The sequence below is a fragment of the Elephas maximus genome, chromosome 9 (assembly GCF_024166365.1).
Source record: "Elephas maximus indicus isolate mEleMax1 chromosome 9, mEleMax1 primary haplotype, whole genome shotgun sequence".
NCBI lineage: Eukaryota > Metazoa > Chordata > Mammalia > Proboscidea > Elephantidae > Elephas > Elephas maximus.
In genome coordinates, this window is record NC_064827.1 from 28,748,016 (window position 1) to 28,773,515 (window position 25,500).

Sequence of the window (25,500 nt, forward strand, 5' to 3'; positions counted from 1 at the left end):
ACAACAATTGTAAGGATGGCACAGGACCGGGCAGTGTTCCATTCTGTTGTGCATAGGATCGCTATGAGTCGGAATCTACTCGACGGCGCTTAACAACAACAACAACCTAGAAGTAGCACATATCATTACTGCTCACATTCCCTCTTAGTCGCATGACCCCTCACAAGTACTAAGGATGCTGGGAAATGTAGCCTAACTGGGCACCCAGGAAAAAGACTTTTGTGAAAAGCTGTCAGCATAGCCACAGTCTCTATGGAGAAATGTAGAAGGCTGAAAACCTTTCCAAACTTCCGTGGCTGTTTAGATGATTGCCAAGGCTGACATTTGAGTTACTGTATGCTTTCTCTTTTCATCCGCTAAGCTACCCTCCATCACCCTACCTGAGAAGCTCTTAGAACTTACTGTGGCAAGGTCCACCTTTCAGTTAACTCCCAACCTCCAGATGTTGACAAGCTGCCATGGTGCAAGCGACTTCCAAATGTAACAAGTAGTCCAGTTAACAAGCATATCCTGTCTGGGATTTAAAAATAACAATATTATAGCATCACTCTACTGGCAGTTTAGTGGAGATTAAAGGCACTAATCCTTATAATCATAGGAAATTACAACCCGGTATGACTAAAAAAAAACTAGACTCATTTATTGATCCTTTCAGGCAACAGGGAGAGCATTGTATTGTTGATAAGATATGCCACAAAGGATAAAAAGTAAAGGTAGGCTCTCTTCCTTCCCCTTTTTAGATACAGATAATACCAGGGAGTCCAGAGTGGGAGCCTATCTAAGGAACTTAACAACATAGCTTTGGACTTTGTTCTGGGGTGGATTATATCTGCCGTCATTTCTCAGATGTTTCTTTCTGTAGAATGTGCTGTCATGTCGTAACAGACTGGAAAAAATAATCTCCCACAACATGACCAAGCTTCCTAACAAGAAGAGAGCTAACGAAGCCAGTATAGATTCTAGAAACTTCTCTCCTGACAACAATCTTGATGTCACAATTACAGCAGAAAAGTTAATTCTAGAAGTAGAAAATATTTAAGGATTTGGCAGTTCAAAAATAGGAATGCAGCAATTCAGATTTTCTCTAAGGAGGCAGCTAGTTGAATACTTGTTCAGATGAGGATCCTTGATGTCAAATATATCTGAGTTTGAATCCCCATCTCACCATTTATGGCTCACTGATTGGCCATGGGGTGGAGAATAGAGGGGGACAGTGATTTTGCTCCCGTGTAATCATTCAGGGATCCAGACTAATGTGACTTTAGGCAGGTTTCTTCCTTTTTCTGGTTCTGTTTGTTATGTCATATGTCACTTTTCTCACCTATAAAGTGGAATTTATAATGGGAACTTCCTTACAGGATCACTGTGAAAAATAAATGTTTTTATAACATTTTATAAAAATGAAATGTTTATGAGACGATGTGGGCAGTTCCTGTCTGGAGGGGAGATGAAAAGGCAGAGGGGGACAGAAGCTGGTTGAATGATCATGGGGAATACAGGGTGGAAAGAAGGAGTGTGCTGTCTCATTAGGTGGAAATCAGCTAGGAGTACGTAGCAAGGTGTGTATAAGTTTTCATATGAGAGACTGACTTGATTTGTAAACTTTCACTTAAGGCACAATAAATAAAAATTAAATGTTTATAAAACTTTTGACTTATAACAAATATTCAGTAGATGTTCTTTCTCCCTCTAACGTGTTGAAGATATTTTTGCATAGCTCATGACCTCCGTATGCTCCTGATGTTTAGGTAGCGAGACTCATTCTAGACGTCAGTATGAGGCATGTATATCTAGTACCTTCTCAAGGGACTTTTGGCACATGTGAGGGCTAGTGAAGTTTCCTAAAGCATCAATGTCGTCTCTGGGGAGAAGTAAGATGCCTCATTTACTTTTCCTCTTCCTTATTCTGATTCTGTTTGTTATATGTCAAAGCCAGTCCTAAATAGACTGGCTGCAATTCTAAAGCATCTTCCTGGCATCATTCTCTCCCTGAAGCCCACAGTCCCAGGCAGGAAACCCTTAAAATGAAACACCAGCAACAACACGTCCATCAGCAGGCCCATGATGCAGGTCTGTGCGTAAGTGTGAGAGGGTTTGTTTATCAATTTATTAGAGAACTAGTCCTACAGAATTTCCCATCCCTTGCCACTTCTACTACTGCTCACTTCTGTGCTTCCAGTTTTATGGACACTGGAAGTTAACTTCCTTCTGCTGCCCTTTGCTATCCTGAACATTTTCATTTCTACTGTGAACCCCTCAGCTCTTACTGAGAAATTCAGCCCCATTGGTAAATACCCTGTCTTGTCCTGTTAATCAGGCCCTATTTCATGGGGACACGTGGCAAAGAGTGACGGAGAGAATGGAAGAAGCTTACAACCAATACCTGGGGTCTCTCTCCATCCCTTGGCTCTCTTTCTGTTTCTCTTTTTCTCTCTGTCTCATGTTTTCTCTCTCATTCTCATTCTCTCTGTCCTTTTCTCCCTGTCTCTCATTCTCATAGTCTCTCTCCTTTCCTCTGTCTCTCATTTTTTCTCCCTCATTCTCATATTCTTTTTCTCTCCCTCCTTTTCTTTCTCTGTATCTCTCTCGTGCTTTCTCTCTCATTCTCATATTCTCTCTCCCCTTTTCTGTCTCTTGTTTTCTCTCTCATATTCTCTCATTCTCGTATTCTCTCTCCTTTTCTTTCCCTGTCTCTTTCGTATTTTCTCTTTCATTCTCATGTTTTCTCTCTCTCTGTCATTTTTTCTCCCCCACATCATCTGTCTCAGAGAAGGACACGCTGGTGAGCAGCAGGAGTCTTCGGCAGGAATTATCAATGTCACACACAGAGAGAGCCCCAGTTGCGGACTCTGGAGGCACACACCATGCACCGTGGCACAGTTGCGGAGAGAGCATTCACTCTGCATTCACTTAGTTATCACCCTTTTGTTGATGGAACTAAAGGCCCACTTACTCCAGGTCTCTTATTCTGCCTCTTTTGCTCTAGAAAACCTCTAGTTCCTCGAAGGGATTGTGTGCTTGCTACCCACAGTCCTCCTCAAAGGAAGATGCCAACAATAGGCACTACATATGGGTAATTCATAGCAAAAAAAGAATGAATATTTGTAGGAGCTCATTTTTCCTTGTACTTTTGGAAATAAATGAGTGGGGGTCTTTGCCTTCAACTTGCTTTTGAGAGGCCTTCTGTTGAGTGCTGGGTTTTTTGTCTTCCCAAGCTGGCACGGCTGGGTGTCATGACGCTCTTGCTCTCCCTAGTGGTACAGCAATGAAAACCAGCTTTTCTCCCTCTCACCTGTGTCTTTTCTCCAGGTGTGTTTAGAGATGATGCCAGCTCAGCCCCTCTCATGCACTGGAGCAAACAGTGTCGTATCATTTGAGCCAAATTGGCATGTGCCTCTCCCTGGTGTGAAAAGGATGTAATATCCAGGTCTCCATCCCCTTTCAGGAGCCCTGCCTCCCCCCTCCAGCCAGTTTGCCGTCCCTAGTGATTCACATTGAATTCTCTGAACAAAAGAGAGGAATGGAGTTACGTTTCTGTTCCTGTAAGAGGGAGAAAGACCCTAGAGATTTGCCAAACAGTTCTACCCGCCTCCATCTTAGGCTATGCTCCAAGGCCTGGAAAACCCCTCCTGGGCCGCATAGCAGCCAGGACACCAGTAAGTCTATGCAATGGAACATGAGACCACCCTGTCACCCCAATTCCTGCTCCTGGGCTTGGGAACAGCAAGTCCCGAGGGGCCATAATGAGAGCTTGACCTGTTATAGAGCAGACTCCTAGTAAATTTTGTTTATCAGATTCGAGGGCAAGTTAACAGGTACAAAGATAAATCTCTGAAGACTGTATCCTTGACATTAGGCTGGCTATTAAGGGCAAAGTCTAGCCCTAATTCTCTCTATATTCTATGTATACAAATACACATGCATGCATACATACACACACACATATACATACAGGTAGTCCCAGACTTACAGCATATTCAAGTTACCGAACCACACTCACAACCGTCTGGTTGTTTGTTTTTTATTTACATTTTATCATTAGTAGTATGTACCATATACAATATTGAAGCACGTAAAAAGACCATAGAGACAACTTTCAGTAATTTTCTAAGAATGCCGTCCCCATTCCCAGAGGTAACCCAGATGATTCAGAACCTTCCACAAGTGGAGTTGTTACCGCAACTGACAGAATACCAGCGTCATCCATTTTTTACGGACATGTGGTTTTTTTTTTTTATGTATGTACTAAAATACACCTGTAAGTTTATATGTAATGTTTCCAATCCCCAAAGGCAAAGATTGGATTTATAAAGATACTGATAACAAAAGGCAATAATAATGAAAACTAAAAAAAAAAAAAATGAAGTATCTGACTTACGTCAGAACTGACTTACAGCGGAGTTGTTGAAACTGAATCCCATCCTAAGTTAGGGACTACATGTATACGTGTGCGTATATATGTATAACGTATATGTACATAAGGAGCTCTGGTGGAATAGTGGCTAAGCATGTTTGGATGCTAACTGAAAGGTTGGTGGTTTGAACCTAGCAGCCACTTCACAAGAGGAAGATGTGGCAGTCTACTTCTGTAGAGATTACAGCCTTGGAAACCCTGTGGGGCAGTTCTGCTCTGTCCTATGGGCTTGCTGTGAGTCGGAAATTGACTTAGCAGCAATGGGTATCGTTTTGTTTTGTTTTATGTGTGTGTGTATAAGAGAGTTTGATTGGTTTTAAGGAATTGACTCACACAGTTTGGGGGGGCGGGTGGCAAATCAGATCAGGCAACAGACGAGAGATTCCTGCAGGCTTGTGTCCCAAAATCTGTAGGTCAGGTGATAAACCAAACCCATTGCCATGGAGCCGATTCCAAATCATAGCTACCCTATAGGACACCATAGAACTGCCCCATAGGGTTTCCAAGGAGCACCTGGTGGATTTGAACTGCCAGCCTTTTAGTTAGCAGCCATATCTCTCAACCACTGTGCCACCAGGGCTTCCAGGTCAGGTAGTAGGAAGAGTAAATAGTGAAGGCATTCTTGCCAAATTATATAGTCTGGAGGCAGAATACACTCTAGGGAAAACTTCTTTTTTGCCCTTAAGGCCTTCAACTGACTGGAGGCCCACCCACATTATGAAGGGTAATCTGCTTTACTTAAGGCCAACTGATTGCATCGCTTGTAAGTACTTCATAACAGAGTCTAGACTAGTGTTTGACCAAACAACTGGGCACCGGAGCCTAGCCAAGTTGACACATAAAATTAACCATCACCAAATGTAATATCCATACAGAAAAGTGTATATATCATAAAGGTACCAAATGAACACACCCTGCCAAACCAGCACACAGATCAAGAAACAAAGCGTTACCAGTGGCTCAAGTATCTTGTCCCCACTCCCTCTTCCTCCTACTCTCTCAGGGGAGTCACTACCCTTACCACTAACAGCATAGATTAATGTTATCAGGTTTTGCTTTTTACTTACAGAAATGAAAACATTCTTTCTTGTGTCTGGCTTTTCTTACTCAATACTGTTTGTTTTACATAGTCGTAGATCATTTGTTTTCACTGACGTATAGATTTGCTTCTTACGATTTTATAATATGTTTCCCCCAAAGAATTTGGGCAGTCTCTCTTCACCTTTCCAAGTACACTTTACCAGCTGCCTCTGGTTTATCATCTTTTAACTGCCCTCTTCTTCCTGCCTCATCGTGTAAGTTTTAAAAGGCAGAATATCCGGAGAAGACTGAGAGGCCCAAGTCTTTATGTAGTTTCGCCAAAGGAAGTAGAAGACGCCCAGGCAGATGCTTCCTGCCAAGCAGTCGCAGTGAGGGCCAGCCCAGAGGCCACACATGCTGCCTGGTTCACCTGCTTGTTTGGCTGATGAATTTATTTTTCTTCCTAGGTGTACCTGAAGCTGAAGTCACTTGGTTCAGGAATAAAAGCAAACTGGCCTCCCTTCACTACCTGCACGAGGGCTCTTTGCTACTCACAAATGTGTCTTCCTCAGACCAAGGCCTGTACTCCTGCAGGGCAGCCAATCTGCACGGGGAGCTGACTGAGAATACTCAGCTACTGATTCTAGGTAAACACCTCAAGGCTTCCCACTCACCACTCCTCTTTAACTGATACAGTTAAGGACATAAAGGTGTGATATAGGGCCTTAAAGTAGAAGGAACACAGACTTTGGAGTGAGGCAGACAAAAGCTTGAGTCCTGGCCTGACCGCTTACTAACTGTGTGACCTTGGGCAAGTAACTTAACCATACTAAGCCTTAGATTCTGGTCTCTTGATGTGAAGACCTGGAAAATAAAGACTGCCCACCTTGCCACAGGGTTTATGCCAATAGAGATAATATAGGTAAAGCAATTCTTCCTAACTCCATCCATGTTAAGGACTTCTTCAAGAATTGGATAAAAACTAGAGACTAGCCTCTCCCAAAAAATTCACAGATGTAAAATTTTTCATGTAATTTCAAGAAGTTTATGGTCTAGTCTACCTAAAATCCACACATGTCCCCCAAACATAAGACCTTCTGATTAAATATCACATCAAACCAAAAAACCACTCATTGCTGTCAAGTAGATTCTGACACATAGCGACCCTATAGGATAAAGTAGAACTGCCCCATATGGTTTCCAAAATTGCAGTCTTTGTAGAAGCAGACTGCCACATCTTTCTCCTGCGGAGCAGCCGGCGGGTTAGAACCACCAACCTTTCGGCGAGCCTTAACCGAAAGCACTTAACCACTGCACCACCAGGGCTCCTTAAAGTATCAGAAAGGCACTTAAAAATAACAACAATTGCTGGGACACCATCCAGTACCCTGTGATGCCCAGTGCTGGCCCCAGCCATGTAGCAAGCTATAACCCTTTCTGTCCCCTTCGCTAGGGAAACTCAATTTTTCTTCTCCACTGTCCCTGGAGGTTGGTGGGATGAAGTAACAAAGCATGTATTTGTCTTACTCTTAAAAAAAAAAAAAAGCAATTATTAGAGGACTTATGCTAGCTTTCTCAGCAAGAGAAAGCTATCATTCAAAGAGAAACAAAAGGAAAAGTGTGAGAAGTGTAAATAATTACATGCCACACGTACATACACATGCATACACATGATGAACTTCCTCAGGAAAAATGAGCTTTATACTTCTATTTTCACTTTCTACTTTTATTTTCACTCCCGAAATTGCTGATATACCACAGCCTAGGTTTTCTAGCGCCTACCCACTCAGATCTCAGAGAGGCCCTGATGGGTTTTCATCTCCCTAGTGGTCGCACAAACCACCAGCCATCTTCAGAAGCCATGGAAAATCAACTCCGTGAAGGAGATCATTTGTTTAGTGTTGGATTTCATCCAGCCGCATTGCTAGTCCAGCACCCAGGAGGAACGAGTGCCCCACACTGAGTTACGGTGCTTAGTGATGGGTTTTTCCTTCCTAATAACCCTTCCTGATCATCTTCTGCCAACACAGATGAAAGCCTAGGATGTGTAGCGGCTACTGTGGCTTTGCCAATGGAGTGTATATGTTTTGTGAGCCAGCTCTTAGCAGCATTCCAACTCTAATATGGTATGACTGTGAGCACGGTGCACAAGGAGTTGAACCTCTTTTCCCCGTTGAACCAAACTTGAGGGAAAAATCACTATTTAGACTCAAGGGTAGGGCTTTTCATGATCAGAAGTCTCGGTTTATTAATCAAAGTTTGTTAGTTTTGATAGGTAACATCTCTTTTTTTCACCAACAAGAATGCAGCTTAACGTGTAAACGGAGGATTTTCTGTATAAAGCAGGGATTTCATGCTAAGTTCTTTAACTTGTAGTGTGGCAACATGAAGCGTAATGAGGTAGACTTAATGCATTCATCCACCCAGTCATTCAGTGAGTATTCATTAAGTATGACGTCCAAGTTCCATGTCACGGGGACACTGGCAAAGCTTTAGGAGAAATACAGGAGGTGACCTCTGTCCTTGGAGAATTTACAGTTTCACTGTGAAGATAAACTGGACATGTACCTAAGAAAAAAAATACTGTAGAAGCTACAAGGATTTTGAGAGGGGCAGCCACTTAGCCCAAGGAGAGCTGATCATTTTGAAGATGACACATAGCCTCCCTGTTTTGCTCTTAAGTAGTAAATAAGCAAATGTCCCTTGAGTTTCAAGAAGGAATTTTAAAAAGGAAGGGAGGGAGAGAGGCTAGCTTTGAGTATACCGCCACCATCAATTCCTAAAATCAGAGTAGAAGGAGATCTTGGGAAGTAACTTAATTTTATAGATGAGGACACTAAGGCTCAGAGAGATTAAATGACATCCCCAAGTGAATTAATGAGAGAGCCACAGCCCAAACCAAGGGCTCCTGAACCTAAGCCTAGTGTTTTTCCCTATACTATAATGAAGAAAATATTTTTAAATTATATATATATATATAAAAACAAAACCAAACCCAACCCAGTGCCGTCGAGTCGATTCTAACTCATAGCAACCCTATAGGACAGTGTAGAACTGCCCCATAGAGTTTCCAAGGAGCGCCTGGTGGATTTGAACTGCCAACCCTTTCGTTAGCGGCCATAGCACTTAACCACTACGCCACCAGGGTTTCCATATATACACATATATCATATATAATATATATGTATATTGTATATAGTGTATACATATATAAGTATATATGTTTGTATACATATATATATTTAGGAGCCCTGGTGACCCAATGGTTAAGAGCTCAGGGTGCTAACCAAAAGGTCAGTGGTTCAAATCTACCAGCTACTCCTTGGAAACCCTATGGGGCAATTCTGCTCTCAAGCTCATTACTGTTTTCTGTATGTAATGATATTCTGCAGTCAAAGGCAGAATACACAGAAGGTGTCATTCTGAAGTAGATTCAGATACCGTGGTGATTTATTTTCTTGCCATCCCTAGTAAGTGTCTAACAAGGTGCCGAGCACATAGTAGGCCCTCACTGAACCTTATTGAAATGACCATCGATTACAATAGCAGAGCTCCTGCTTCTCCTTCCACTCCAAGTGCTCTGGAGGAGAAGTGGGGAGCTGGCCCTGGGAGAGAGCAGGGTTTCAGGAGATGCCAGAGGAGGGATGATTCTGGTGCTTTTCCAGGAGAATCTGGGATCATTCCACCCTGGGTCAGCAGGTGCCTGCCTTTTTATTTGTCCTGTGGAAATGATAAGCAAGGCACGCTATTTTGTCACTTTTAGCTCTGGTTAACTCCGACCCCTGATGACTTCAGCCCTGACTCCGTGTAAAATTTTCAGCAACATAGCATCCTGTTGCAACCTCCTCTTCCTGTTCTGCTTATCTGGGTCTTAGTTGGGCATAAAAATTCAGACCACAGAGCCAATTCACTTAGCAACTTCACAACTAGATTTATTTCTTCATAGAAAAAGCCACTGTGGCATATATCTGTGGGGATAATAACAAAGTGCCTCCCTCTTAAGGATGTTACAAGAATTAAAGGAAAAATGGAATGAAAACTATTTAGCACAAGACTTTGCATATAGGAAATGCTAAAGAAGTATATGTTTTTAAAAAGTGTGTCAGAATCAACGGCAACTAACAACAATAATATGACTTAATTTACCTGCAAATTTCTAGGGGCCCAGTGCTGCCATGATGTAAAGTAAGGCAAGACTGAAATCAACATGCCTGGTTCTTAGTACTGACCTTATCATTTCAGACATCTAAGTTCAAAATTCAGACCCACCTTGATATAAGATGGACACTCTATAGGAAAAATCCTTTAAAAAGGTAACCATAGCAATGCCTGTCTTACACATGCACACTTATATGCATACCCTCCTCTTCCTCTCCCGCTAAGACAGCCTTTATGCTTCAACCTGCCTGATTTACCATCTGCCTTCTTACAGATCCCCCCCAAGTCCCCATGCAGTTGGAAGATATCAGGGCCTTGCTTTCAGCCACTGGACCGAACCTTCCTTCAGTGCTGACGTCTCCTGTGGGAACACAGCTGGTCCTGGATCCTGGGAATTCTGCTGTCCTTGGTAAGTCCAACTCTCTGAAACATTGGGCAGAAATCCAGGGCTGGACAGGATTTATGGATGGGTGACTGTTTGCAGGTGGGAGGGAGGCAGCGGTGGGGGGTGGACAACAGGAAATCACTAAATTGCCTACAGAATCCAGACTCACCAGTGGAAACTTGGCTGACTTTTCATATAAGGCGAGTGCAGTTCTCAGCCTGGACTCTGGTTTGTCTAGATTCCAGCATGGTTCCTTTCTGAGGCCTCTTGGGCTAATGTCACAGGACAGGTCCTCTCAACCAGATTGCCTCACTAAACTTTGAGAAAGACACAGCAGTAAAGAACAGCTCCTATATCTCTCCTTGCCAACTGTCCCCCAGTACTGCCCCATGGCCTCCTCCCACCTAGACTAGAGCTAGAAATAACTCTCAAGGAGAAAGTTGTGATATCAACCAGAAAATTTTATTTAGGCCAGCCTTCTGTGGGTAGAGCCTAAAACCAACCTAGACAGACTCCTCAAGGCAAATGTTTAAATGATTTCACCAAGCACAATCTCCCTGGCATCTATCATTGGGGACCAAGTTATTGCCCACACGGCTGGTGCCCTCTGGTAGCATGGGAGTTATGCCTGCGCATCCAGTCCTGGGTCCTCATACCAGAATCAAAGCGATGCTAGAGGACCTTCCACACTCCCACCATGACCTACGGAGATGGTAAAAGTGGAGAACTCTTCTGCCTTCTAGAGGCATGAAAGAAACAGACTTACAAAATGGGGAGAAATTCTCACGCTAATTCAGTGGCCCCAAATGTTAGTAACAGTAGCCTGAATTTTTCCCTTGTCTTTAAATTGGAAGTTTCTCTGCCTCTTCTCCCCACCAATTAGCAAGAACAAATGACCCATGGGTCCCAAGTCATACTGGTGATGACTTAGCAACATGGCCACAGGGTCTGGTCGATAGGATTAGGGCACAGAAAGATTTAAGTTCAGTTTTCATTATCATTTGAAATTTGCAAAGAATCCTCACAGTAAAAAAAAAAACTTCCGATTTCTCTATTTCTTATCTGGGTAAAAATAACACAGAAATACAGTCACAAAGTAGCTTTATTCTGTTTACCATAATATATACAAACTTGCATTGAGATTTTTCCTCATCACATTGATCAGAATTCACAGAAATTTCAAATTGCATATTTTCCATGTGGTTAAAAGCTACAGCTGCTAATCAAGAGGTCAGTAGTTCAAATATACCAGGCACTTCTTGGAAACTCTATAGGGCAGTTCTGCTCTGTCCTGTAGGGTTGCTATGAGCAAGAATCAACTCAGCGGCAACAGTTTGGTTGGTTGTTTTACAAATGGTAAACTTATTCCCAGTGAAATGCATATGTGGTGAACTTTTTTTATTTTAAGCTCATCACTGTGAAAAATTATCCTAACAGTTAATCATAGCCCAGTTGCTGACAGGGTGTGCAGCAATCGTTTATTTTCTCCAAGTTCAGTAATTCTTTGGGGCCATTCAAGTGCCATTCAGCATGCTGGAAAAGTTAACCTGGTTGCATTTTTCCATGATAGCTTTCTTTTCTTTCTCCCTTATTCTGGAGTAATATTTTGTCTCATTTTAGCCATGGGCAATAAGAATTTATTGTGCTGTGTGCTGCTGCATTCCATTGCTAGTTTATGGTGCTTTGTTACCTTACACTGGTGTTTAAATCTAACAGTTAAGAGACACCTTAGTGCCCCAGTCCACATCCAGACTGCTCCACTTAAATCAGACAGTGAGTCAATATCCATAAAGTCCCTGAATGTAACTGCCTGGGCCAAATGGACTGGAGTGGCGAATGGCAGTGCCTGGCCGGCACCATGAACTAGGAGAGTTCTCCATGGAATTCTGGAGATTAATTACAGAATGAGGTCAAGTATTAGAACTCTGAGAAGTAGGTCTTTTGAGACCAGAGCCCGATTGTGATGCTTTAGAACTGAGCACTGAAGGATGGGTGAGAGGGATTCACCTGCTGAAGGTGCAGCTAAACTAGGATGGAAACTGCTGTTAGGTGTACTGTTGAGTCAGTTCCGACTCACAGCAACCCTGTGTACAACAGAACAAAACACTGCCCAGTCCTGTGTCGTTGCTGTGTTTGAGCCCATTGTTGCAGCTACTGTGTCAATCCATATCATTGAGGGTCTTCCTCTTTTTTGCTGACCCTCTACGTTAATCATCATAAATGGAGAAAAGATTGAAGGTGTCAAGGATTTCATTTTACTTGGATCCACAATCAGCACCCATGGAAGCAGCAGTCAAGAAATCAAAAGATGCATTGCAGTGGGCAAATCAGCTGCAAAGGACCTCTTTAAAGCGTTGCAAACCAAAGACGTTACCTTGAAGACTAAGGTGCTCCTGACCCCAGCCATGGTATTTCCAATAGCATCATATGCATTCGAAAGCTGGACAGTGAATAAGGAAGACCAAAGAAGAACTGACGCCTTTGAATTGTGGTGTGGTGAAGAATATTGAATATACCATGGACTGCCAAAAGAAAGAAAAAATTTATCTTGGAAGAAGTACAACCAGAGTGCTCCTTAGAAGCAGGGATGGCGAGACTGCATCTCACATACTTTGGACATGTTGTCAGGAGGGATCAGTCCCTGGAGAAGGACATCATGCTTGGTAATGTACAGGGTAAGTGGAAGAGAGGAAGACCCTCAATGAGATGGATTGACACAGTGGCTGCAACAATGAGCACAAGCATAACAGCAATTATGAGCATGGCGCAAGACCAGTCAGTGTTTTGGTCTGTGGTATATAGGGTCGCTGTAAGTCAGAACCGACTTGACAGCACCTAACAACAACTACCTTACCAAGCATGATGTCCTTCTCCAGGGACTGGTCCCTCCTAATAATATGTCCAAAGTACGAGAGATGAAGTCACACCATCCTTGCTTCCAAGGAACCCTCTGGCTGTACTTCTTCCAAGACAGACTTGTTCATTCTTATTGCAGACTTGTTCATTCTTACTGCAGTCCATAATATATTCAATATTCTTCACTAACACCATAATTCAAAGGCATCAATTCTTCTCCAGTCTTCCTTATTCATTGTCTAGCTTTCACATGCCTATGAGGCAATTGAAAATATTATGGCTTGGGTCAGGTGAACCTTAGTACTTAAAGTAAATCTTCCCTTTCCAACAATTTAAAGAGGTATTTTGCAGCAGATTTGCTAAATGAAATATGTCATTTGATTTCTTAGACTTCTGCTTCCTTGGGGGTTGTGATTGTAGATCCAAGAAAAATGAAACCCTTGACAACTTCAGTTTTTCCCCATTTATCATGCTGTTGCTTATTGGTCCAGTTGTGAGGATTTTTATTTTCTTATGTTGAAGTGCAATCCATACTGAAGGCTGTAGTCTTTGATCTTCATCAGTAAGTGCTTCATGTCCTCTTCACTTTCAGCAAGGTTGTGTCATCTGCATATCACAGGTTATTAGTGAGTCTTCCACCAATCCTGATGCCCCATTCTTCTTCATATAGTCTAGCTTCTCAGATTATTTGCTTAGCATACAAATTGCATAAGAATGGTGAAAGGATACAACTCTGATGCACACCTTTCCTGATTTTAAACTATGTGGTATCCCCTTGTTCTGTTTGAACAACTGCCTCTTGGTCTATGTACAAGTTCCGCATGAGCACAATTAAGTGTTCTGCAGTTCCCATTCTTCGCAGTGTTATCCGTAACTTGTTATGATTCATGTAGTTGAATGCCTTTGCATAGTCAATAAAACACAGGTAAACATGTTTCTGGTATTCTCTGCTTTCAGCCAAGATCCTTCTCACATCAGCAGTAATATCCCTTGTTCCACATCCTCTTCTGAATCTGGCTTGAATTTCTGACAGTTCCCTGTCAAGGTACTGCTGCAACTGCTTTTGAATGATCTTCAGCAGAATTTGACTTGCATGTGATATTAACGATATTGTTCGATAATTTCCTCATTCTATTGGATCACCTTTCTTTGGAATGGGCACAAATATGGATCTCTTCCACTCGATTGGCCAGGTAGCTGTCTTCCAAATTTCTTGACATAGACAAGTGAACACCTTCAGCACTGCATTCATTTGTTGGAACATCTCAGTTGGTATTCTGTCAATTCCCAGAGCCTTGTGCTTTGCCAGTGCCTTCAGTGCAGCTTGGACTTCTTCCTTCAGTACCATCAGTTCTTGATCATATGCTACCTCCTGAAATGGTTGATCATTGGCCAATTGTTTTTAGTACAGTTACTGTGTATTCCTTCCATCTTCTTTTGATGGTTCCTGCATAGGTCAATATTTTTCCCATAGAATTCTTCAGTATTGCAACTTGAGGCTTGAATTTTTTCTTCAGTTCTTTCAGCTGGAGAAATTCCAAGCATGTTCTTCCTTTTTGGTTTTCTAACTCCAGGTCTTTGCACATTTCATTAGAATACGTTACTTTGTGTTCTTGAGCCCCTCTTTGAAATCTTCTGTTTAGCTCTTTCACTTCATCATTTCTTCCATTCGCCTTAGCTACTAAACATTTAACAGCAAGTTCCAGAGTCTCTTCTGACATCCATTTTGATCTTTTCATTCTTTTTAATGATCCTTTGCTTTCTTCATGTATGATGTCCTTGATATCTTCCCACAACTCATCTGGTCTTTCGTCATTAGCGTTGAGTGTATCAAATCTATTCTTGAGATGGTCTTCACATTCAGGTGGGATATACTCAAGGTCATATTTTGGTTCTCGTGGACTTGTTTTAATTTTCTTCAGCTTCAACTCAAACTTGCATCTGAGCAGTTGATGATCTGTGCCACAGTGGGCCCATGGCCTTATTCTGATTGATGATATTGAGCTTTTCCATTGTCTCTTTCCAGAGATATAGTCAATTTGATTCTTGTGATGTAGTTGATTTGATTCCTGTGTATTCCTTCCAGTGAGGTCCACGTGTATAGTCATCGTTCATGTTGGAAAAGGTATTTGCAATGAATAAGTCATTGGTCTTACAAAATTCTATCTTGTCATCTCTGGCATTGTTTTATCACCAAGGCCATATTGTCCTGGTAGTGATCCTTCTCTGTTTCCATGTTTTTCATTCCAGTCACCAGTAATTATCAGTACATCTTGATCGCATGTTTGATCAATTTCAGACTACACAAGTTGGTAAAAATCTTCAGTTTCCTCGTCTTTGGCATTAGTGATTGGTACTTAAATTTAAATAATAGTCATATTAACTGGAGTTCCATGTAGGTTTATGGATATTATCCTATCACTAACAGAATTTTACTTTAGGATAGATCTTGAAATGTGCTTTTTGGCATGTGATAGAAACTAGTCCATCAAAAAAAGCAAATCTCTGCCAGAGCTTGCTCACTTAGATTTTGGCTCAGATTCTCACCCCCAGAATTCTAATATCCTCCCTCCATCTTGAACCTTCCCTTGGTGACATCCTGATCTTTTAGTGGCCAGTTGCTCCCATTTGGACTGGCTCCCATCCCTGGCTCTCTAGGTAGTCCTTTCAGAACACAGGGTGTGATCTGGGTACAAGAAAGACGAGGGACACAGGAGGTTTTGTATAGCGTTGCTGAGAAATTAGAATGTTAAGTGAGGTCAAGTTGTGGAGGATCTTGACTACTAGACTAAGGAGGTAGATTTACTATGTGGGAAACAGAGACATGTTTTTAGAGGGTTTTAAGGAGAATGATGTAGTAATAAGTAATGTTTGAGGAGAATTAATCTGACGCTCTATAGGAGTAATCAGTAGTAGGAGAGATTTAATGAAGAAACCTGATTTTGAGAGTGTAAAAACGGCTTGGCTTAGTTGTCTGACCTCCTCCAACCCCACAAGGGGGAAGGAGAACCAAGATAAACAGCTCAAGGCTGATTCCTATGAGGTGGAAGTCAGACAGGCCTCCTGTCTCCGCCATCTTTACCAATTCTGACACCAGCTGTCCCTCCCACAGCACTTTCTACTGGGCTTGATAATTCATAGCAAGGGTCACACAGAACTCACAGACCATACTCACAATTCGGGGGTTTATTCAGGAAGTAACATTTACGCTTTTGGCTCAAGAACACTTAGGACACAGTTCTTCCATCAGGGTAGCCTCTTCCCAGCGTGCGTATAGGCATGCCTCTCCCTGGCCCTAGGCCTCTCCCCAAAGGTGCTCACATTTCTCTCTCCATGGCTGGGAAGCTCACTACGCCATCTCCTGCTACCAGGTCTCTCCTGCCACCGCTTCTTACCGTCTTCAAGGTTACGGTTTGCTTGCTCTTTCTCTCTGTCTCTCTTTCCTTCTCTCTCTCTGAGTCTCTCTCTCTCTCTGTGTCTCCTGTTTTCAGGAGCTTCTCAGCACAGGGATGCTGGATCCAAAGGACATGCTCTCTGATCCTGGCTCTTTTCTTCCTTAATGGTGGTAGGATCCTCCCTCTGCTCTGGAATTGGCTCTCTTTTAAGGCAACACTGACCAGTCCCTTTGGTGGGCCACAGTTATCTTATTTGCACATCCCTGTCCAGTCACCTGGGTGGGAGTTACAAAACTATTGACGGGAAAGGCCATACTAGGTAATTCATCATACCGTGAGTATAACAGAAGTTCTAAACCCGGATGGAAATATGTTGCAAAGATACTGTTAATCACCCCTCCCACAGCCAAGGCAGATATCTCTAATCAATCATAACACTCTTTTTCACTCAGCCCAGATGCTGCCTTGGAATTCGTTTTAACATTCCCTGCAAACAGCCATTACTGAATCATGGCAGTTGATACACGGTACAAAACCTATTTGTCAACCCTGCGATAGACAGTAAATGATGAGATTCTGGTGTATGCATTTCTTCCATGTATGAAGATGTGGCTGCACCAGGTCCAGAAAATGTCATAGTACTATGGTGCAGGAACAGTAGCTCAATTTGGTTCTCATGTTTTCATGGGAGGAAGAGGAGGAGGATTACTTTGGATTTTGAAAGCCATGCATCACAGCTTGCTCCTCTCCATTAATGCTTGATCGTTGACATTCCTACTGAGTCTATCCCAGAAGTGGCTGTGTGGGTTATTAGATACTGTAGCATTGATTTCACTTCAACTCGCTGTTACAACTTTCAGAAAGGAAGGTTGATTAAACAGCACACGCATTGGCTCATCTCAGCCTCATTTTCCATAACTGTGAAGTACGGGGTTGGGACAGATGAGTCCCTTGATGCTCTCACAGTATTTGACTAAGACATGGAAAATACCCGGTGGAGGTTCGGCCTTTCAGAGTGTACCCAACCTAACCAGACCCTTTGTCCCAAGTCCTTGTTTACAGGTATCCTTTCTGCAGGGAGACCTAAACTGTGCTGAATGCTCTCAAGAGCCAGGCCAGCAGCCATGCTGCCACTCTTGGTGGTCCAGACCTAAGCAGGACTCTGCAGGGCTCCATTTTTGAGCAGCAGCATCTCAAGCCTCCCTGTAGTACCTAACCCTTTTTGTAGCCATCTGTTAAATATTGTTATTGGCCATTAAGGCCCAGGACTAATATTGTCCACAGTATCATTTATAAGGCATTGGCACTGATTTTTTTTGAAAAACAACTTTTATTGGAGTTTTTATTATAAGAACAATACATCTTCATTGTAGAACAATTAAAAATAGCGAAGAAAAAAATGAAAATTATCTGTAATTACCTAGCTCAGAGTATACCCGTCTAAAAGGCCTTTTTCCTAGACATTAATATACATATTATACATATCTTTTGTCTAAAATGAAATCAGAGTCTATATACTGCTTGTAACTTTTTCCACTAAGTGTTATATAGCAAATACCTCTGTCTCTAAATATTCTTCTAAAATTTTATTTTTAATGGCTACATTAGAGGTACTATATCTTATTCAACCAATTCTGTGATGTTGGACTTGAAGGTTCTTTGCAGTTCTGTAATGTTGGACTTTAAGGTTCTTTGCAATCTTTTGCTATTTTAAATATATATATAATGAATATTTTTATTTCTCAATCCTGTGTACACCCCTGTTAATTTAAGATCAATTCCTAGAAGTCGAATTCGATTCCGTCAAAAACTTTGTGTTTTCAGGCTTTTCCACATGCTATCAAATTGCCCTCCAAAAAACTTATACCTGTTTTTATGCCCACTAGCATGGAAGGAGAGTTCCCATTTCCCCCTAAATCTTATCAACACTAGATATGACCCATATTTTTACATTTGCCCTTTTAGTTGGAGAATACACAATAGTGTAAAATATAATACAAAAAAAAGTGGTATAAATACATTTGTATTTTTATTCCTGTAATTATGTGATTTTCAACAATTTTTATTTGTAATATATCTGTCAGTAATTTGGAGCTCCGATGGCACAGCAGTTAAGAGCTTGGCTGCTAACCAAAAGGTCTGCGGTTCAAATCCACCAGCTGTTCCTTGGAAACCCTATGGGGCAGTTCTGCTCTGTCCTGTAGGGTCCCTATGAGTCAGAATCAACTTGAAGGCAACAGGTTTGGGTTTTTTTTTAATCAGTAATTTACATTCTTTTAGGAATTGCTCATTCAGGTGCTTTGTTCATTTTTGGATAGGTATTGGTCTTTTTATTGATTTGTGAGATACAAAGATATACTTGTATATATGCTTGACATATATTTCACATGTTTTTTAACAACCTTATTGAGATATAACTGGCCTACAATAAATTATACATATTTGAAGCCTACAGTTTGATTTTTTGATAGATGTATACACCATGAAACCATTACCACAATCAAGATAATGAGCATATCCATCATCTCCAAACGTTACCTCATGCCCCTAGTCACAAAGATTTTCTCTCATGTTTTCTTCTATAAACTTTATATTTGTGGGTTTTGCGTTTAGGATTCTGATCCATTTCAAGTGAATGTTTGTATATGGTGTGAGGAATGGATTGAAATTCATGTTTATGCATATGGATACCCAGTTTGTTCCAGTACCATTTGTTGAAGGCATTATCCTTTCTCCACTGAATTGCCGTTATACCTTGGTGGAAAATCAGTTGTCCATCTATGTTTCTGAACTCTCCATTCTGTTCCATTGACTATTTGTCTTTATACCAGTACCACACTCTATTCAAATGCCCCATGAGTCATGAGGTTTTCCCATGTAGCTGGTGGGAAAAGGTACTACTGTTTCCTACCCTGTGGAATGCTGGCTACTGTCTCAAGGCACTAAGCAGGGTCAATCATAGAGTTTACCTTGTTTGTTTCCCATCTCTCAGGGATCGCTGTTCACTGTCTTGAAAACCATTGCTTCATATATTTTGTCCATTTTTAAATTGTTTTAGGTGGGAGGATAAATTCAGTTTCTATTACTCCATCTTGGTCAGAAGCAGAAGTGTATATATGTGACATATATGTACAAAAAAAAAATTATGTATATGTGTATATATAAAACAAGTTGCCCTCAAATTGGCTCTGACTCCTGGCAACCGCGTGTGTGTCACAGCAGAACTGTGCTCCATAGGGTTTTCAGTGGCTAATTTTATTTTTGAAACTAGATCACCAGCCCTTTCTTCTGAGGTACTTCTGGGTGGATTCAAACTGCAACCTTTCAGTTAGTAGCCAAAAGCTTATATATGACATCAATGTTTTAAATACTTTTTTCCTAGACTAAGCTGATACTTAAATTTAATAATCATGTTCCAGAATTATTATGTAGTCACTCTTAGAAGATAGTCTATTCTACCCGTACCCATTGAGTCAATTCCGACTCATAGTGACCCTAAGGACAGAGTAGAACTGCCCCATAGAGTTTCCAAGGAGCACCTACCTAGTAGATTTGAACTGCCGACCTTTTTTTTTTTTTTAATAATTTTTATTGTGCTATAAGTGAAAGTTTACAAATCAAGTCAGTCTCTCACACAAAAACCCATATACACCTTGCTACACACTCCCAATTACTCTCCCCCTAATGAGACAGCCCACTCTCTCCCTCCACTCTCTCTTTTCATGTCCATTTTGCTAGCTTCTAACCCCCTCCACCCTCTCATCTCCCCTCCAGTCAGGAGATGCCAACATAGTCTCAAGTGTCCACCTAATCCAAGAAGCTCACTCCTCACCAGCATCCCTCTCCAACCCATTGTCCAGTCCAATCCATGTCTGAAGAGTTGGCTTCGGGAATGGTTCTTGTCCTGGGCCAACAGAAGGCCTGGGGACCATGACCACCGGTGTCCTAGTCTCAGTCAGACCATTAAGTCTGGTCTTATGAGAATTTGGGGTCTCCATCCCACTGCTCTCCTGCTCCCTCAGGGGTTCTCTGTTGTGTTCTCTGTCAGGGCAGTCATCGGTTGTAGCCAGGCACCATGTAGTTCTTCTGGTCTCAGGATGATGTAGTCTCTGGTTCCTGTGGCCCTTTCTGTCTCTTGGGCTTGCCTTGTGTCCTTGGTGTTCTTCATTCTCCTTTGATCCAGGTGGGTCGAGACCAACTGATGCATCTTAGATGGCTGCTTGCTAGCGTTTAAGTCCCCAGATGCCACTCTTCAAAGTGGGATGCAGAATGTTTCCTTAATAGATTTTATTATGCCAATTGACTTAGATGTCCCCTGAAACCATGGTCCCCAGACCCCTGCCCCTGCTACGCTGGCCTTCGAAACATTCAGTTTATCCAGGAAATTTCTTTGCTTTTGGTTTAGTCCAGTTGTGCTGACCTCCCCTGTATTGTGTGCTGTCTTTCCCTTCATCTAAAGTAGTTCCTATCTAATATCTAATTAGTGAATGCCCCTCTCCCATCTATGGTAACCACAAAAGAATGTTTTCTTCTCAGTTTAAACTATTTCTCAAGTTCTGATAATAGTGGCCTTATACAATATTCGTCCTTTTGCAACTGACTAATTTCACTCAGCATAACGCCTTCTAGGTTCCTCCATGTTATGAAATGTTTCACAGATTCCTCACTTCAACTGCCGACCTTTTGATTAGCAGCTGTAGCTCTTAACCACTACACCACCAGGGTTTCCAGTCTAGTCTAGGGGTTGGTAAACTACAACCCATGGGCCAAATCTAGCTCACCACTTGTTTTTGTAAAGTCACACTGGAACAACAGCCAAACCCATTCATTTACCTACCTATTCGTGCGTAACTGGAAACCCTGGTGGCGTAGTGGTTAAGTGCTACAGCTGCTAACCAAAAGGACAGCAGTTCGAATCCACCAGGCGCTCCTTGGAAACTCTGTGGGGCAGTTCTACTCTGTTCTGTAGGGTCTCTATGAGTTGGAATCAACTCAATGGCAATGGGTTTAGTTTTGGTTTGTCCATGGCTGCTCTCACACTACAATGGCAAAGTTGAGTCCTTGTGAGAGGCCACATAGCCTACAAGCCTAAAATAGTCCTTTATGGCCCCAATCTAGTCCATCCACCTCATTATGTAGAAAGAGGTCTATGGTGGCAGGTCTACGGCCCATAATCACCCACCTACAGTATCCAAGGACCACATTCTTTCCACTGTATCACTACGTCCTTTGTTTCCTGTTACTGGGATAGGCATTCTTAATGAGACAACATAGCCTGGAAGGAAAAAAAACAAAGAAAGGTAACATATGTGAGTAGAGCTCTCCCACAGAGAAGCCAGAAAAGAGAGAACACCTGTGTTCCAAGGCCCTGGATTTTTGTCAGACTTGATGGCCTCGGGTGCCTCCAGTAACAAAATAATTGTGTGGTTTAAGAAAAGCAGCTCAGTACCATGTTCCAGCATGTCTTCTTTAGGTTCAGAGCCTGGTAGAGTATCTTACAGAATGTATACATGGGTTTGGCCTGCCTCCTCCATTCAGCCACAGATGCTGCTTTGTGAGTGAGCAAGCTCGATGCCCCAGTCAGAGGGACTGCTTACGACATCTCTGCTGGAGACACATGCCATGCTAGCCCCACACAGAGCCAAAGGGCCCAAGCCTTTTCTCATGCCTTGTGGTTTACCAAGAGGAGAGAAACACAGACATCCAGTCAAAGCTGAGTGTGCAGAGTAAAACCTTCCCATGAAAGAAGTCATTGTGCCTGGTCCGTCTCCCCAGCAGGGGCTCGAGGGTCACAGCCAACACACACAGTAGCTGCTCAGCAGCATCAACACACTCCCGGATTCGAAGGCCCTGTAGACCCAGGGCAGCTCCACTCCTCAGGGCCTCCCAGCCCGCATGAAGGGAGCAGTAGGCCAAGTGAGGCCCAAACGCTGCAGCCAGGCCATTATGTGTTGACCCTCTGAGGCAGGTGGCTGGGCATTGTCTCCTCTGAAAATTCCAGAGCCCAACTGGCCCGAGATGTAGTGACAGATGTCTCTGCTAGGATCAACAATGTGCTTCTTGACCCAAAACCTCATGCTAAAGGGTGAATAACTCTTTCTTTCTCCATTACCAAGGCCATAACTGGGTCACTCCTACAAAATAGTATCATGCTGGTGTGGCAGCTATGGCTGAAATATATAGAATCCAGGTCTGGAGTCTAAAGGTAGAGGCTTCAAAGAGGGTTCATATCTAAACCCTTCGAAGTATATGAGAAAATAGGTGAGTACATATTAATGTTCAAACTGAAAAGTCTCTAAAGGCAGTGTCCCAAAGGTAAATCCGCTTACTCATTCAATAAATACTTAATGAGTGTGGTGCCAGGCACTGTGCTAGAACCAAGGATACACAGTAAATAAGATAGAAACCTAGTGCTCATTCATTAAAAACATGATGAGCATCTATTGTGCACCAGGCACTGTCCTAGACACTGAGGATACAGTGAAGAACAAAACAAATAAATGTCCCTGCCCCTGTGGAGGCTGAATTCTAGTGGGGGCACTTTGAGTCTGGTGGAGAAAGTAATTCCAACAAAGAGGACTGGATAAAAAGGGGAGGAACTGGGTGCTCAGGGGGCATGTGACAGGATAGCTCCCCTGGTCTGGGTTTTAGACAGGATTTCTCTGAGCAAAGGATGTTTGAGCTGAGATGGAAGACTGGGTAGGAGTTAGCCAGGAGAAGGAAGGGGAATGCGCATCTGAGGTGAGGAACCAGAAAGCACCGAAGGTCCTGCAGCTAGAAAACATAAAGCATTTGAGGAACCGTCACAGTAAGGAACTGAGGGAAGAGTGGCCTAAGACAAGGCTGAAGGCGGAAGTGGGAGCAAATTGCTGGCACTCAGTAAGCCATGGCAAGATGTTTGCCTTTGCCTGAAGTTTAATGGGAAGTCTTTAAATCAAGAGGTTAGTCATCTTCTGATTTGTGTTTTAAAAGCTTACTGTGGCCACTGTCTAGAGAAAAAGATTTTGTAGACTACACCTTTCAGAAAGTTGTTGGGGCACTCCAGGTAAGAAATAGTGGTAGCTTAGACTAGAGAGGCAGAGAATGGAAAGAGGTGGATGAATCCAGGAATATGTGAGGTAACATTGAGAGGACTTGGTAGATCGATGTGGGTAAGGAGGCATCACCCAAAGTAACCAACAGAGTCTCAAAAGCATCTGTTGCTTTTGCATTGAGTTTTGCAATGAGTTTTTCACTGAAACTCATACACCTGCTATGTGCTAGTTGAACATCCCAGACCATTCAAGTCAAGATTTTAGAATAAAGTGGAAAACTGCATTGGTGTGCAACTGTAAAAAGCATAGTTACAAGGAAAAGAATAGTCCAAAGCTTCTTTTGCCATATCCTGACTCATTTCCTTCACACATACCTGCTTTGGATGTGCAGTCCTTGTCTCTCTCCCAGCCCCTGAGGAGCTCCCAAGTAGTGAGAGAGACAAAAAGTCAACAGTGAGTGTGAAAAGGCTCTAAAGAGTAGCAAAGTAAGCCAAGAACAAAGGAGAGAGGACTCTTCTCCAGTGAGGGGGGCATCAGGGGGAGTTTAAGAGAGGAACTGCTTGAGCTCAGTCTTGGAGGATGAGTAAAAGTATTCTGAGTATTGATGCCTTCAGTACATATTTATTGAGCTCCTTCTTTGTTCCAGGGACCATTAAAACCACTGGGGATTTAGCAGAGAGCAAAACAATAAGAAACCCCTCCTCTCGTAGAACTTACATTGTAGTAGGGGAGATAGAAAGCAGCCTAATAAAGAAGTAAATTGCATAGGCTGTTAGAAGTTGAAAGTGCTATGGAGAGAAATAAGCAGGGTAAGAGTGATGGGTAATGCCTATGTGGGAAGGAGGTTGTGATTTTAAATTAGGTGGTTAGGGAAGGACTCGCTGAGAAAGTAATTCTTGAGCTTGAAGAATGTGAGAGATTGAGCCTTGCACATGTCTGGAAAAAGAGAAGAGTATCCCAAGCAAAGGAAGGGCAATTGCCAAGTTCTGGAGGCAGGGACATGCCTAATGTGTTCAAGGAACAACAAAGAAGCCAATATGAACGGAGTGGAGTAACCAAATGGGAGGAAATAAGGTCATAGAGGTAACAAGGGAGAGCAAATTGTATAAGGCCTTATAAACAGCCACGGTAAAATAGTAGTGAGGGAAAAATCTATAAATGCTCAAATTTATAAACAGACTCAATATTGCAGTGAGCATCGTGAGCTTTTCCAGGCCTAGTCAAAGGCAGGCAGAAGTGATTTCTTTTATTGGAAAACATGTGACCGACTGAATGTTATATATCTGACTCTAGTAAAACTGAGCTTATCAGGCTGGCTCTTGTACAAGCCAATATTATTGAGTTAATTCAACTCACATGTGTTGGGCACCTGCGCTGTCTACCTGGTCCTGAGCTGGGCTTCCCCAGGCACATGCCTGGCCATTGCCTTCATCTAGTAAGAGTTCCCATTGTACAGTGAGTCACCTGGGAAGGTTTAAAAAAAAAAAAACATGTTTACCTGGGACTTTGGGGGTGGGGTCAGGCATCAGGATTTTTAAAAAATTGATTCTCAGGGCTTAAATGGACTTTAAAAGTCACTTCCCCCTCTCTCTACTACCCATAAAGAAGCTGATATGGGAAAATGGTATATTTTATCATTTATAATATTTTAGCCTACCATTCAAGGCTCTTTGCTCTTCAGACCTAGCCTCTGCCTCCATCCTTCCATTCTATTCCTGTCTGAAATAATCCTCCATTCTAGTCAAACTTCTCCTTAGTTCTTGCCATGGCCTTGAGCTTTCTGACTTCTTTACCTGGAATATTGTCTCCCACCCCCTCCTCTCAAGCTAAATCCTAGAGGTCTTCAAAGTGCAATTCGAGCATTTCTGAGAAGTCTTGGAGTGCCCCGGCCTGAAGTGATCTCGTGCTGACCTCCTGCGGCACTTACTCCAGACCAGGGTTGGGCAAATGTTTTCTGTAAATATTTATAAAGCCAGATAGTAAATATTTTAGGCTTTGTGGGCCATACGGTTTCCATCACAACTACTCAACTCTGCAGTTGTACTGTGAAAGCAGCCACAGACAGTAAGTAAATGAATGAGTGCGTATGTGTTCCAATAAAACTTTATTTACAAATACAGGGCCAGATTTGGCCCTTAGACCATAGTTTGCCAACCCCTACTGTAGATCACTGATGTGACGTTTAGCCTACCCCTTCCCACTTGTTTTTTTTTCTTCCCCCTTGTGTTAATAGTGGTA

The 25,500-nt window shown here is 42.4% G+C and overlaps 1 protein-coding gene and 1 long non-coding RNA gene across 8 annotated transcripts in view; one reads left to right on the top strand and one right to left on the bottom strand.

Moving 5' to 3' along the window:
- The window catches only part of ADAMTSL1 (ADAMTS like 1), a 389,033-nt gene that overhangs the window by 322,596 nt on the left and 40,937 nt on the right, over positions 1-25,500 (top strand). For 5 of the 6 annotated variants that reach the window (XM_049896920.1, XM_049896922.1, XM_049896918.1 and 2 more), the window contains 2 exons: positions 5,902-6,081; positions 9,867-10,001. In XM_049896920.1, coding sequence (XP_049752877.1) covers positions 5,902-6,081; positions 9,867-10,001 — 315 coding nt within the window. The remainder of the gene's footprint in view (positions 1-5,901; positions 6,082-9,866; positions 10,002-25,500) is intronic. The other variant, XM_049896923.1, reaches the window with a different exon arrangement.
- Positions 1-25,500, bottom strand: part of LOC126083317 (uncharacterized) — a 59,296-nt gene that overhangs the window by 30,694 nt on the left and 3,102 nt on the right. For both annotated transcript variants that reach the window (XR_007518777.1, XR_007518778.1), the window contains exons 2-4: positions 21,411-21,503; positions 10,147-10,294; positions 403-514 (exon numbers count right to left, since the gene is read on the bottom strand). This is a non-coding gene — a long non-coding RNA (uncharacterized LOC126083317). The remainder of the gene's footprint in view (positions 1-402; positions 515-10,146; positions 10,295-21,410; positions 21,504-25,500) is intronic.